General features: G+C 40.1%; 1 protein-coding gene across 2 annotated transcripts in view; it reads right to left on the reverse strand.

Moving 5' to 3' along the window:
- The window catches only part of LOC120707027, a 31,447-nt gene extending 23,300 nt beyond the window's left edge, over positions 1-8,147 (reverse strand). Inside the window, exons 1-2 of one of the 2 annotated variants that reach the window (XM_039991790.1) lie at positions 7,468-8,147; positions 7,270-7,380 (exon numbers count right to left, since the gene is read on the reverse strand). In XM_039991790.1, the coding sequence (XP_039847724.1) occupies positions 7,270-7,380; positions 7,468-7,824 (468 nt within the window). In that variant the 5' untranslated portion in view covers positions 7,825-8,147. The remainder of the gene's footprint in view (positions 1-7,269; positions 7,381-7,467) is intronic. The other variant, XM_039991791.1, reaches the window with a different exon arrangement.
- Positions 8,148-16,066: the final 7,919 nt, after the last annotated feature.

The raw sequence follows: 16,066 nt of genomic DNA on the forward strand, positions 1-16,066 counted from the left end.
CATGTTTGCGATGTTCCCGGACCCTCGTGGCGTTTCACCAAGCGCCTCACGAATACGAGCCGCTTTCGCTCGCCTATGTCCACCTGAGCCATGTCTTGCCCATCTTGCCGCGAACCTACCTTTCCGCCTCGCCGCCGAGCTAGATCGCCCTTGTGCAAGCCAAGCCCCTTCACCCGCCTCAGCCGCGTCTCGCCTTTGTTCGTCATGCCATAGCCTGGTATGGCTGTCATTGCCGCCTTGTCGTGCTGCGATGTGACCTGGAACTCTAGAACCCACCGTGTTACCCTACCTCGTTCCGCCGCTACCTCGCCACGCATGATCATTGTGTGCCACAGCGTGACGTCGCGCGCGATGCCGCGGGAGCCGTCTCGGCCTTTGGTCGAACACCTTCCGCACGTCGACACACAAGCCGAGTCGCACCGCACTGGATCTTGATGAAGCCATAGAAGATCCAGCAGTTGCCGACAAGCGGACCTGACCTGCTAGTCAGAAGAAGATGCCGCCACATGGGCCCGAGGTTTCAGCTAGAAGCTAGAGGGAGGAGAAGAAAAAAAAGAAGAAAGGGAAGAGAAGAGATGGGCCAAAACCCAGGACGCCACCGAGCCCAAGTCGAGTCGAAGTTGGGTTGCACAATCCGGCCCAACACCACTTTGAGCCCACGAAGCCCGTTAACGCTTTAAGCCTTTTCCTTTTTCTTTTAACCTAGCGCTGACGTGTGGGCCCTGCTTGTCAATGACGCGTTATGACTGACCCATGGGCCCAGCTAACCCCTGGTCGTGGACCTCTGTTGACCCGTTGACTTGGTCAACTTTGACCAAGTCAATGCTGATATCATCAAGAGCCGTGGTGGCGTCAGCATGTGGCTGACCCCGTGCTAACATCAGCATTACACTTGGCACGCCCAGAGGCTGCCACATGGCTAATTGTGTGTTTTTCCTTTTCCGATAATCATTTATTAGTTTCAAAAAATAGTTTAATCTTAGGAATTCATAATGAATTAACTGGACCTCTAAAAATTATGAAACTAATTTCTTAATTCTTCTAAAACCATGATCTATCTGATAGAATAGATTTTGTTGTGAGTTGGATCTTATTTGAGAAGTTTTATGCATTCTTGTACTTTGGTCCCTATGTTTATACGTAATTGCGATTAGGTCTTCACAAGAACCTGGCTCTGATATCAAATGATGGGGAGAGGGGTTCCTGATCATAGTTATCTAGAACCTGGCTCTGATATCAAAAGATGGGGAGAGGGGTTCCCAATCTTCCGTCAGGTTCTGGATAACTATTGTTGTGTTCCGAGAGCGACACACCGATCTGGCTTTAGATCAACAATATCTGACCCTGCAATCTTTGCACCACAACTCCTCTGGTTATCAACCGTGTCACAATCCGGTTGACCTCGCCATGAAGGCTAATCTCTGCAAGCGCAATGAAGAACACAAGTAAGAACTCGAAAGAACGCAGCTCAATTGAAGTGACTCTGCAGATGAATGATTAATCTCACAAGTTGGGGTCTCATAAACTGACACGGCGGCGAAACTATTCTTGACAGAATAATCTAAGCAAAACTCAAACCCTAATGGTGTGGTGGATACTATTTATGAAGACTCTAGGGTCGTGCAAGACCCTCTGGATGCGCCTCTAATGGGCTCCAACACGATACAAGGCCCAAAGACCGAAAGACGGCGTCGCAGCGCCAGATCAGATTCTGGACGTCACATTATTCGGACGATTCCCATCGACTCCGGATTAATTTAGGCTTGAAACCAATGCCATTGGAAGCGTCTTGAAATTATCTTTCCAACCATATAAAGAACGTCCAAATCCAACTCCGTATGCAACCTGGGTGTCCGTTTTAGTGCGGGCTATTCCTGGAGTCCGAAACTAAAACGAAGTCGAATCGGTTTGGGCCTCCACCTTGGCTGGGGCTCCCTTACTGGTCTCCTAAGGTAGTGTCCAAGGTGGAGGACGTCTTGGACCATCCCAAAGGTGTTGTCCATGTCTTTGAGGCATGCTCCTACTTGGACCAGGATCCCAAGGGTGAATATTATGCCCATGACAACGACGTAGCTCCCGGCAGAAACAATGGTGGAATGTCTTGATGATTTGAAGACTTTGCCGATGAGATATTGAGGTGGGACCAGATTTATTTGAATGCTTATAAAATAAGCTTTCCATCAACAGCTCATGGACCTCAATCACACTCCAGATGACTGAGTTATGATGTTCGCAATGATTCACTATCAGTCTGCCGACGAACAAAAAGTTCAACTTTGTATTTGTGCCTACAATCAAAGATTGACATGTACAAGTGGAACCAAGTGAATTGTAACAAAAATCATTATGCAAACATAGGAATGAGCTCACCTTATATTTAACTATCATGGTCATATCCATAGGTGTCATGTCCACATCACACATCCTAAGGAGCACCTGTGGCGGGTGTGGGACGAGGAGGGGCATACCTGTTATGGTTGCCCAAGGAGAGGCGATATCTGTTATGGGTGCCTTTGGCGGATCACTGCGGAGGACTGCACGAGAACATGCTTGCCCCGGCAATATAGTTCGAGTTAGTGTCCCTGGTGACGAAACTATGTCAAACGTGCACACCACTTACCCCCGTATGGGCAGGGGTTCCAGCCATTTCTAGTTGTGCGGTACCAGGACTGTAGGAGCTGTGTGAGGAGAGGGTATGCCGCGCATGCCCAGGGGAATCCGAGATGCGTTAGACCTGGTCGGGTGTTCCGACCCTAGTCTCCGAGACTCTCGAAGCCAGTTGGCCAGGTTAGAGATTCACAGTCCCGGGACATTCGTTGCGGCGAATGTATCCCACCCTGAGAAAGCAGGAAATGGTTGTGGGCTATGTCTCAGTCGGTTAGCTCCGGGCTTGCATCCCGAGTGGGTACAGGTGTACAACCCCTGCAGGGTGAAAACTATACGTATAGCCGCATACTTGATTATGTACAACTCTTGATCCAGCTGCGCTTTCATAGAGTTGTGTGCCCTGATATTTCTACCTCCCTCTAGTCCACTTCCCCCTGTGGAGTCAGATGAGGTGCAGGGAGCGGGAATTCTTGCACCGACCTGGGCTTTTGTAGTTGACCAGTGCCGTTATGGCCCGTGTCGGAGAGTGACATCGCAGTTCAACACACCGGCGGCTCCAACCACAACTCCGGCGGCTTCGATATTTACTACCCCACCAACACATACCGCATTCAACACAATTAAAAGCAATACCGTGACCATCCACACATGCAAACCAAGGCTGTAAAAATCTAGACCATAATTTTACGATCCAAAGACCAACCTTTTACGGTGGTGTGGTGGGATTGGTTTTTTGGATAAAACATACCGGGATGGTTCAGAACGCATGGAAATCACACCATTGATTGCTACTTATTGGTGGCAAATAATATAGGCATAATTACCATATTTATTATGGTTATTTTGCTCTATAATTGGTGGCAATTAATTTTCTTAATTTTGTTTACCTTAATACTCTCCTCACTTGTCAAAACTGCTATGTACCAATGCATGGATTAGGACAGCAACCGTAAATATTTTAGTAGAACCGTAAAATGCCAATGGTGCAGATATATAAACAGAGGGCAATCAACCTATGTTTCGTTCCGCATACACCGCCACCATCCCTCCTCTTGTTCTTTTCCCGAGCCACTCCTCCACGACGGCGTCGGCCAGCACTGGTGGTGGAGCACGTGGAGGTTGCAGCCTGACCTACCCAGCCATGGCACGTGTACGCAGCAATCCAGGTGAGTTCTGGCGCCACCTCCCCCTTCCTCCGGCCCCTCCATGTTCAACCCAAAGCTACATTCGATGAACACACAGGCCATGGTTTCTAATTCACCGGCCGGATGCCCGCAAAGAATTGCAACCACACACATGTATCCCTCACGCGCATTGGAATTGACTGCCCTAGGCATCCTTGCTGTTCTTGGATATTTTTAGGCAATGCTTCTAGTGAAGGAGTTTCTAGTCTTTTCTAGGTAATACCAGCTGTGAAGATTTAATCTACTCATGTAATAGTTAAAAATTACCGCAACCACTACATCTATTTACTATCGTTCTAGAGCATTCATTATTTTTTAGGGTCTTGAAAACACCAATTTACTGATTACAACCGATTATATGTTTGGAGTAATATATAACTTCATTAGTGTCTCGATTGCTGATATTTTTTGTTGGCCAAAGTAAATTGTATATCAGCCTAACCTTTTGTTTCTAATGTCGTGCAGATAACCTTTCATACCTTGTGTTCGAGAAGCTTCAAGCTAGAAGGATGCAGGGACATATGCATGCATGGATATTTATTCGCTTTCTTTTGTTCCTGGAAAAAGTTTTGTCAAGTTTTGTTCATATGTGTATGTGGAAATATCTAGGAGTAATTATTTGTTGTATAAATATTGCTTGTTACTACATTTGAAATCACTCCTCGAAAATTACTCCATTTGAGGGAAAAAGGAGTAAGTACTCCTTGCTTCGCATAGAAAATTACTCTGCTTCCAAACTAAGTCTTATTCCGAAGACTAATTACTTCTCTCCTTCAATTATATAGTCCATTCACTAAATGAAATAAAATTGAGTTAGATTAATTACCCCATGTCTAACTAGTTTTGTATGAATAATTACTCCATGCATCTTTTGCAATCTACTCCTTTTCCCCATGACCAACTTTTACAAATTATTCACTGTTTCACTCATTATGGTTTAATTGCACCTAGAATCTCTTCATCAACTGCAATAAATCTCCATGGAGAATGCACACACTGCATGCAACAAAAATCATGCATGCATCATTACGGTTTAATTGGCGGTCAGTCCTTCCAGAAGCACGAGGATGGGGCACTGATCATGCTTATTCACTTCACATTCAAGGGTGGGATGACCACATCATTGATGGCAATGAAAACCTGGCATTAAAAGGATTATAACTAGAATGCTGCATGATTTTTTACTACCCGTGATGAATAGGAGTAAAAGTCCATCGAATCACCCTAGGTATACGTGCAAGGCCAGGTCACTACTCTTTACTTCCGTGCGCTCACACTGGGTATACTGATGTATACTGATGATTTTTTCCTTTCACTGCGCTAAGACCATCTTATCACTACTCTTTACTTCCGTGCGCTCTAATTTATACTCCAGCGGTAACCTAGGTTTTTTACTTTCACATCTTCGAGTTTATACTCCATCAGCACAGTTACATTGTATTCAAAAAGCAATTAACCGCTCATGGAGCCCATTTTCCTGCGTCGTTCAAGGGGTTCTCAAATCACACAGGAAAGGAAAACAATAATTTTATACCCTTCATTTTGCGTGCATGCAAGATTGTGTCCCATAATCACGCTTTCTTGGTTCATTTTCTCTCAAAGGCTGCTCGTCGTAGTATTTACTCCAATAGTGCAACTCCCACCGGACCCCTTTCTTTCAATTTTCTGGCCCGTGATTGCAGGCAAGGTTAGATACAGATGCACCACACGACCAACAAAACTCAGACGTACCTTTTTTACTTTCGCAGAGTATTGTTTATATCAAAACACTACTTTTTACTTTCACACAATCTAATTTATACTACAGAGTTACGCGGGCAAGGTAGCCCATAAGACACATACGACTGGACCAACAATTTTTTTTGGGTGCCAAGACCCGCACATAACTGTAATCTAGATTTTTACTTTCGCAGAATCCAGTTTATACTCACTCTTCACATCTACTTAAAATTCGAAAAGTAATGAAACGTTGATTGCACCATATTCATTGGTCACCCAATGCTCAAAAACATGCAGAAAATTGAAACTCTAATAAATACTCCAGTCCCGTGTCAAACCATGCGAATTTGACCAGACCCAGCGCAATCTACATTAAATGCAAACTCAATACTATATTTTACTCCCGTCTTAACAAAGCACCGTAAATACCTCTCGCCGGAGGAGGGGCGGCGCTCCGCCGTGGGTGTTGATTAATAAAACGGATGAACCACTTATTTTTACTTCCACACATGCCACTTTATACACCACCCGCCCATTTATGTGCATCTCTGAAATTGCTGACTTGATCGTAGCTGAACGACCCCTGCATGGTGCCCTTTTTACTGGTAATTCAATGCTTTATTGATGTGCGAGAGTCATACGTGCATTAATACAGTCAATAACCATGACAAATCAGGGTCTTCATGACCAATTATGCATTGAAAGCACATAATCTAAGGATTTTGCTACCCTCACATTGTTGCACCGTAATTTTCCCTTACCGGAGTGCTGGTGGTGCTCCGTCGTGGGTGTTAAATAATATTCAACACCCGGAATGCTAAGTAGACCAAAACAATATATATATAAACAATATATATATATTATCTATTCTACACACAGGGTGTTGAATAATATTCAACATCCCGACGGCACTGCCCCTACTCCGGCGAGTAAAATCCACAGCCCACCACTACCGATAATTACTACCCCACTAGCACATACCATATTCATCAACACAATTAAAGAGCTACACCCCATAATACGTTGGCCAATTAAAAACTCATGCAATAAATTGGGAGAAATCAAAACAAATTGGCCAATTAAAGAGCTACACCCCACAAAACAAGGAGATCATGCGTGCAATAAATTGAGTGAAATCAATGGACGAAAGAAATATCACCTAACGCGCCTTCTTTTAAACAAAATTTACTCCATATTGATGTGGCATTCTCTATATTCATCATAGTAAATATACGCACTTGCGAAAAGATTTTTACTCAAATTGCTCTAACATTTTACATACAACAATACAAATGAATTTTACTCTAATGGCTAAAAAATTTTACTTATAGTGGACACAAGTACTCCATCCTAACGATTCACATATTATTCAACGCACCGGCGGTGCCGTTTACAACTCCGGCGAGCAGAAATTAAATCGATCAAATTACTCCCACACACACACAAGCGTAATTAATGTTAAGAAATAGAATTAGTGATCAATTCTTATAATTAATAATTAGTTAGTGATTTATTACATCACCATCCACGAAAGGGTCAAACCGAAGGGGTGTGACCCTTCGGCCCGTTGGGCATGTATAGAAGGCTGTAATCCCCTCTAATCAATCTATGGAATCATTCATTCTCTCAATCCATTTTCTCTTTCACTTTTACTCTACAACACGTTATCACGCACTTTGCTCTCCAAAGAGCGATCGGCCATGTCGCCGACGCCGAGAAGAAGAAATTCGACAAGAAAGCGCAAAAACCAGAGACTCACCGTTTTCCTGAAGGGACCGAACGAGAACTCTCGCTCCTGGGCAACGACGCTACTGCACGGAGTTTCCTGGCCGGAGATCTTGCCGGAGTCCCTGCAACCTTGCCGGAGTACCTGCATGGACAGAACATTTCGACGAGTAAGAACAAATTTTCTCACCTTTGTATTCATTGCCATGGACGAGGCCGCTGGATGCCTCACCATCAAAGAACTCGTCGTCGACGAAGAAGCCTGGCACCACCACGGAACCAAGGCCGGCGGCCTGATCCCTCGACGCCCTCGGCACCCGCCACCCCACTGCGCGCGGTAACGCCCGCGGCACCACCATCGGCTGCCACCACCCCTCCCCCGGCGGCCGGCAACGCCGGCGCGCATGGGACCGGTGAGATGAGAAGAGGGGAAGGCGAGGAGGGGCGCACACCGGAGCCCATCACTGTGGGCGGATCCTCCATAGCCGCATCGTCGCCACGGCGACCGGCACTTCCTTGACCACCAATCCCCTCGCCCAGTGGCCCGCATCGCGGACTGAGGCCGGCGGCCATCAAGGCCGGCACACATGGGCGGCGGCGGCGCACCCCCAGGAGATGGCGGCACTGGGCGCGGCGCCCTCCGGCACACGGCGGCCCCCGCGGTGGCACCCTTCGGCGCAGCGAGCGGCGCACGCCGGCGCGCAAGCCGTGGCGGCGCAGGCCGTGTCGGCGGCGACAGCAGGGCCAAGGGGTGGCGCCCCCAAAGAGGCAGCGGCGGTTTCCAGGGGGAGGCGGGTTAGGGTTCTCCCAACCGCCCCCCGCCCCTCTAACACGGGCCGAACCAGGCCGGCCTGCAAGCCAAGCCGGGCCGCCAGGCCGCCCGCCCGCAGGCAGGCCGGCCCAAGCCGAGCCATTTTTTCTCTTTTTCTTTTTCTCCTCATATGCAAATCTTGCATTTTAGGCCCTATATTTCTAAATATTTACATGCTTAAGTATATTTAGCGCTGCATGTTTATATTTAAGGCCCTAGATTGTTCTATTTTAGTCCTCAGATTATTTTGAATTTGCATAATTTTTTAAAATTGCTATATAGACTATCAAGTTTAGAAAATAGCACCAATATAATATAGATGTTATAATTACCGAGTAATTCTATATATATGATCTGCAGATCTCATATTGGTTATGCAAATATTATGTGAACAATCTCTTTATGTGCTATTTATTTTATTTGTATTTTTACAAATATAGCACTTGATTTATATTCTACATCATGTAGAGTTATGCAAAATTAACATTTATGGTATATAAATCTGAAATTTTGGAAAAACACAAGGTAATAGAGACCTAGGCATCGGCTGTGATAAATTCTTTAAAAATTTATTTGCTCTGAGATCATGCTTTTAGGCAGCAAGTTAATTGCCCATTACTACAGGTCTACATCTTATGATGACTACCTATAATGTGTATATCCAAAATATTCTACACAATTAAAATTGTATAAATATGACTATGAAGTCATTTATTCCCGCAGGAATATTATAAAAATAGTTACACTATTCAAAACAATATACTTTAAATTATGATTCAAGAATCATCTTGATTTCAATATTTTGCATAAATTTACACACAATAAATTTAAATTTACCATAGTAAATTAATTATATACATGATATTTCATGTAGAAAAATGGCATTTAGTCAACAAAGGTTTCGTTGAAATTGCAACAGATAGTCACAACTCTCTGTCTTGGTTTATAAATATTGAAATATTACTAACAACAAAGGAATTTATTGATGACGTCAATAAACCTAAAGCATAAGCCCATATTTCAGAGGAAACCAAATACTCATTTCTTGAGACACCATTTTCACCTAGATCTCAAGACATTGGTAAAGGATCCACGTAAATTTTGAGTTGCACTCAAAATACACATAGGGCAATCATTTTGCCAGAAGAAAGGCACGAGTAGTCACTACTTCGCTTTATGAAGTTCAAATCTATCGCAGAATCCAATTTTGTAGTATAAAAGATTTGTTGCAAGCTTCAGCTTTGTGATCATTACAGATGATGCAGAAATGATCGAAAAGTCATTATTTATATTTCCTTTTTTTCAAATAGGTTATTGCAACAGAAATACCATCGCCACAACTACACCAAATATTCTGATCTAATACATGACCTACTCCCGGCAGAAAAACTTGATGAGCTCTTAACAAGGAACCATCAACTACGCCTAGCAGGGCTCAGCACTACTGTCAGAAGATCACTATAATGATCAGAATACCAAAACAAAATTTGGTGGCATGAAATTCAAATTGAATTTCAAAGGAAAACTAAGCATCATCACAAAGGGTCCTAACAAAGGCAAACACACTTTTAGAAAATACTCAACGTTGCAACTTTCAAGTTTTGTCAAAAGTTGTGATTGTCACAATCAAATCACTAAAAGTGCAACAATGCCAAATATTTGGTTAATTTATATCCGAAATATGTTGAAAAACAAGTTTAAGGGGACAAGTTTGAAGCTCACTTCAACAATTGACATAGTAATATCAGTTGCTCCAAAGATGTTCCTACCGAACACAATAGAGATGTTCTACATAATATGATAATGAGGAGATCCCATTATGTGGAACAACCTATTGAGCACTAGCAACATGGTCATGAAATTTCAATCCAACGACATATTTGGAGACATAACCTAATCTCCATAATCCCTAGAAACTGAATTTCCCAGCCATATTTATATTGTGTTGTAAATATTTGTTGTCAAGGATTATCCTATAGGAACAATCCAAATCATGGAAGGAATCCATTTAGTGGACATGGTACCACTAACACTATACTCGGGAAAATTAAAAATTTCCAAACAAAAAGAGTAAAGGAAATTTCAAATCGTATACACGGTATTATGATTATTTAATATGATCAAACCACATTAATTTTTCCTATGGGTACCCAATTAGCAGTTGAGGATATACTCCTATATCCCAATTCAACTTGTACCCTTTTGAGTTACAAAAAATATCTGTCACAATGGTTTCCATGTGGAAACACATAATGACAACAATGATGAATATCAATTCATCATTAAAATTACGAATATATCAAGCAAATGCTTGAAAGAATTCCTTCAACATCAACGAGATTGTATATTACATACATCAAACCCGTAGAAATATTGCGTACATGATTATTTTCAAAATCTTGATATCCTCAAGACATGGCATTACCGCCTTAATCATCCTTGCATATGGATGACATAAAAAAAATTATCGGCAATTCAATTGGTCACCACATAAATTGATTCAAAATTTCCCAAATTCTCAGATTTTAGCGTATCGCATGTGCCATGAGAAAATCAATCTTAAGAACCTCTTATCTTAAGATTAAGGCTAAACCACTTCAGTTCCTTCAAAGCAATCAAGGAGACATTTGTGGTCCATTCATCCATTAGTTGGACCAAATTGGTACTTCATGGTACTTATTGCTGCATCAACTATATGGTCCCGTATGTATTGTTATCCACAAGAAATCATGCCAAGCATGATTATTTGCTCAAATTATCAAATTAAAGAGCATATTATCCGGAACACACAATCAAATCCATCAGGATTAACAATGCCGCTAAATTTTCCTCAAAAGCCTTCAATTATTTTTGTATGGCTCTAGGCATTAATGTGGGATATTTGTGTATATACACAAAATGGATTAAGCCAAATCTCTTATTAAGAGAATAACTTACTTGATAGACCTTTATCAGAAAATTGCAATCAACATCATGTTGGCATCATACGGTCTTACACACCGTAAACTTAATTCAAATTCATATAACTGTAATCGAAATGATACCATTCATTGCAGTAAGTATGTGAAATCTTGGCCTCAACCAAATATTTCTCATCTGCGTGTCGGTTATATTACACATACCGATATCACCACTGCAGCATACATCCATGGCATTGAGCATCCATATAAGAAATTTATCCGTCATTCATAAAATATCTTGGATCACTCATAAGGGATTAATTCATTTATTTTCAAGCTCGTATGCTGACTACATTTTGAGGAAAATTCCAGGCATTAGGGGGAAATTAATTCCACACATAGAATGCCAGGAATTATAAATTATAGAAGAATATTACATTCAATCCTCATAACCACATATACACAAATAATATCTGAACTAATAGTTCAGAACATCTTTATTTTCAACACATACATTGCAAATATCCTGCCAAATGAATTTACTGATCAAAAGTGTCATCAAACAAAATTCTTACAATTATTGTACCAGAAAGTGTAAATTGTCACTCAGCTCCCATCAAAATAAGAGGGGGAGAAGTATGGTCACAAGCTAGGAATACAGCTTGATAACAGCATCCGCGGAAATAGGGGGAGACATCCTCCAAGATAGTAAATGCAAATCAACATCATAAATATTGTTAGACACTTTATGGATTTATTTAAATCCAAAGCCTATGAATGTTTTGCATTCAGAAGCCCAGTATATGTGCACTTCAATAAGGCACTGGGTCATGGAACGCCCTAATCCTATGGTCGTGGGAAATGACATAGGATTTAAAAGGGTTATTTCTCACAAGATATATTGATTATGATCAATCAATCATATTAAGACTACAAATTTATCGACATATACTCCTATTGAAAATTGCTATACATCTTTAACTGGATCCAGACCAAAAAGTCCTAGGCAGAGTATTAACAAACACTCAAATTGGGTCAAAACAAAAGGTTGCAATTAAGGAGAAGTGCTCTCATTTTCAAATAAGCAAGTCTTATCTACATATCATAATGTTTTTCTTCAAGAAAGCAAGGTGGTGAGACAACGAGAGTTTGTAGCACATAGTTTCACGCAGAGACCGACGAACATACCATCAAGGTATATGTGAGAATTACATTCCCATATTCAAATAGTGGCAGATCAATTGAATTTGATACCGTTGGATTTTTTATATCCCGAGAGGATTTTGTATTCTAATCCAAAATGAAAAATCGTAACATATAATTATATACAAGTCACTCTATGACTTGAGATAGTTAAGTTGTTTGTGGTACAACTGACTAAATGAGTATCTTCCATAAAAAGATTACTCTAATTACTATGAATGCATAAGTATGTCCATAAATAAATTCCAAATGGATTTTTCATCATCTCAACACAAAACAACGAGCATTCATTCATGACGGAATTCGAGATGAAAATTGGGTAAAACCAATTGATGTTTAAGTTTTCAACTTAAGCACATATATTAGTTGCCAATATTCAATTAATATTGGACAATCGAATCCATCAACACTTGTGTTCATTCCATCCGTAAAAATGGATAAGTACCCATTTGACCCTGGGATGAGAAACTAAGTGCCAAAGTGCTTTTGTATCATACAAATTGCAACAGACCTGATATTGCTTTTGTAGATACCTAGCTAGCTCAAATTAGCGCAACTCCAACAATATCATACAAGTCGGAGTCAAATCGGATATCCATAGATATCTGAATATGACACAAAAGATCTTGATTTGCTATTTTCAAATCAGAACACGATAAAAGTGGGATATCGAGATAATGGCTAACTAATCCCTATTTTGCCAGAATATAAACTGATACCCAGATACTAAAGTTTCATATGAATCATCAAAATAGATTCTAATGAAAAACTGTGGTCCATCATTCTGAAGCATCACATTAATACATGACTTCTATGAATGATTAATTTATGATTTATCGAATCATTGAATATTATCTATAAATGATAATTAAGCTTGTAAACTTATTAGCTCAGACATAGCACAGCTCGAATAAAATGCCATTGGACGTGAATTAAGAATATCTTCAGATATTTCCAAGGCACATTTGATCTTAGCTTTAGCTAAGACAAAATTATTGTTGGTTACGCTAACGCTCGTTAGAATCATGATCCCCCATAATATTAGACCCTAAACAAGTTTTATAGCTTTACATGGTGGAACAACTACATCTTGGAAGTCATCAAAATTGACTCTTGTAGTTATATCCACAAATCATTCTGAAATAATTACATTATATGAAGCTTCACGTGAATCATATGTCTTCATAGAATGATCAACCACATACAACAGTCATGTGGCTTTGATTCAATCATGAAACCAATAATTATCTATGAAGATAATTCGCCTTACATTTGTACCAAAGAATGCAGGGCATATAAAGGGCAATATCACAAAATACATTGCTCCTAAATTATTTTATGGGGAAATAGAAACCTTGCAAACCAAATCATGAGATTTGCAAGCCTCAGGGGGAGATTCTCTCTGGATCATTATCATACAAGCAACCATAATCATCAGATTTTATAATTGTACTCTTTTCCTAAATGAGTTTTTCCTATCAAGGTTTTTCTCATATATAGGTTTTTAATGAGGCAATATTTTATGTCATATCTCTAATTTTCCCCACCGGGGTTTTTAAAGGGATATTCAAGACATGTTAGATATACCATATCTTCTATTTTCTCATTAGAGTTTTTAAGAAGATATTCAAGATATAATTTCTCCTCATATTTTCCCACCGGGTTTTAGAGGAGAATTAATTCAGATATGATCCACAGATCATAATATATTCAAACTTACTTATGAGTTTTTCCTTTCGATGTTTTTCTAATATAAGTTTGCAATCAATGATATTCCATATCATTTTCTCCTTATATTTTTTCCACTGGATTTTAAAGGACTTTTAATGGAGTGTCAGCACATATATGTCATATCAATATTTTCTCCTATTTCCCCAAAAGGGTTTAAAGGAGTTTTTCCAATGACATATCCATATAAAAATAGGTTTCTCCTCAAATTTTTCTCACAGGGTTTTTAGAGGAGTTTTTCCATACAATCAAATAATGAATGAGGAATACAAGACTACAAGAAGAAGAAACTGATCAAGGGGGAGTGTTAAGAAATGGAATTAGTGATCAATTCTTGTAATTAATAATTAGTTAGTGATTTATTACATCACCATCCACGAAAGGGTCAAACCGAAGGGGTGTGTCCCTTCGGCCCCTTTAGCCCCTTGGGCATGTATAGAAGGCTGTAATCCCCTCTAATCAATCTATAGAATCATTCATTCTCTCAATCCATTTTCTCTTTCACTTTTACTCTACAACAATTAATACAAATACTAGAATCACGGCATTGATTGCTATTGAATTTTCTTTCTCCCAATCCAATAGCAAAATCAAGTCACACGCATTTAATATCATTCAATGCACTGGGTCAGCCAAAAATCTGGCCACCCCTCCGTGACAGCAAAAGTTTGGAATAAAACCATAAAATAAGGTACACACTCTCTCATGTTTATCCTCTCTTTCTCTCTCCTCGTACTCACCACCTCTGAGATATTTTTAAGTTTGTGCAGTGTAACTGAGTAATGATAGGAGCAATAATATTGCCAATCTCAAAGCGTATTGTCATAGAATTAGAGGAGTAATAGAGAAATAGCATTTCTATCATTGGGCTGATATCATGAGTTAATTTTACTTCTCCAATTCTTGAAAATTACTCCAGTAGATTATATGTCCAAGTCTATTTTTTTTCTATTTCATTGACCTATACCACTGTGAGCTTAATTTCCATAAGACAATTACTTCTCTAAGTTTTGGAAAATTACTTCAGAATTTCAATAATAAATACTCAAAATTAGCCAATCTCAAAATTACTTCTCTAAGTTCTGTAAATTACTTTCATGAAAAAATTACTCTTGTGGATTGAAAAATACTCAAAATATCAATAACAAATACTCCTATAATTTGAAAATACTACTCTAGTCAAGTGAAAATACTCCTAACATTTCAAAAAACATCCTGACATTTGAAATACTCCTTTAGCCGTCTTAACATAATAATAAAAAACTCTTATGTAATATGGAATACTACGCATGTGTTTTAACATGTGAATATTATCCTCTTAGTTTGTCCCATATTGGAGTATTATATTTGGCCATCTTTGAGTAGTATTTTTCACAATTTCAAGTAATGCTTTTATACTCTAATAATTATCTTGAAATTAAGAGTTTAAATGAGGAGAGATGGTTTAAAGGATTTTAAATTAGGAGAGATAATTAACATTAGTTATCTTGAAAAATAATTTTCATGAAAGAATGATTATTACAGTGCGTGATCTCCTCACAATTATTAACATATTTAGCCCGTGGAACCAGGTTTCAAATTGCATATGCATGCATGGTTCTCTCTCTCTCCCCACAAATATTTAGCACTAGTCGCTTTTTACTTCTGCCCGCAACAAGAGCATAATTTTTAGCTCGTCAATGGTCTGGCTATCACGCCAACGCATGCGATGACCGGTCAACTGCTGTAAAAAAAGGTGGATTTTATGGCCGCAGAGATTTGCTTGACCTCCTATTGCAAGGGTCGCCGGAGTGCTCAAATCAAAAGAGCATCAAAGTGAGACCAACACATTAGAAAAAAGATGGATTTTATGGTCGTGGAGGGCTGGAGGCTTACCAGAGTTCCGGTCGCAAGGGTGTTGAATAATATTCAACACACACGGCGGAGCGCCGCCTCTCCTCCGGCGGCATAGAAATTACGGTTAATGCTCGGGTGGATAGTAAATTTTAGTGTTTGGCTTGCTTCTAACGAAGTTTGCGGTGGATCTGGTCAAATTCTCATGGGTTGACGCGGCTATGGAGTATTTAATACATTTTAAATGCTTTGCAAGTTTTTTTAGAATTGATTGACCAGTGAATATGGCGACATGAGTGTGTCGCTGCCTTGCCCGCGTATCGCTGAAGTATAAATTGGATTGCCAAGGAGTAAAA

This window comes from Panicum virgatum, chromosome 5K (assembly GCF_016808335.1).
Source record: "Panicum virgatum strain AP13 chromosome 5K, P.virgatum_v5, whole genome shotgun sequence".
Classification (NCBI taxonomy): Eukaryota; Viridiplantae; Streptophyta; class Magnoliopsida; order Poales; family Poaceae; genus Panicum; species Panicum virgatum.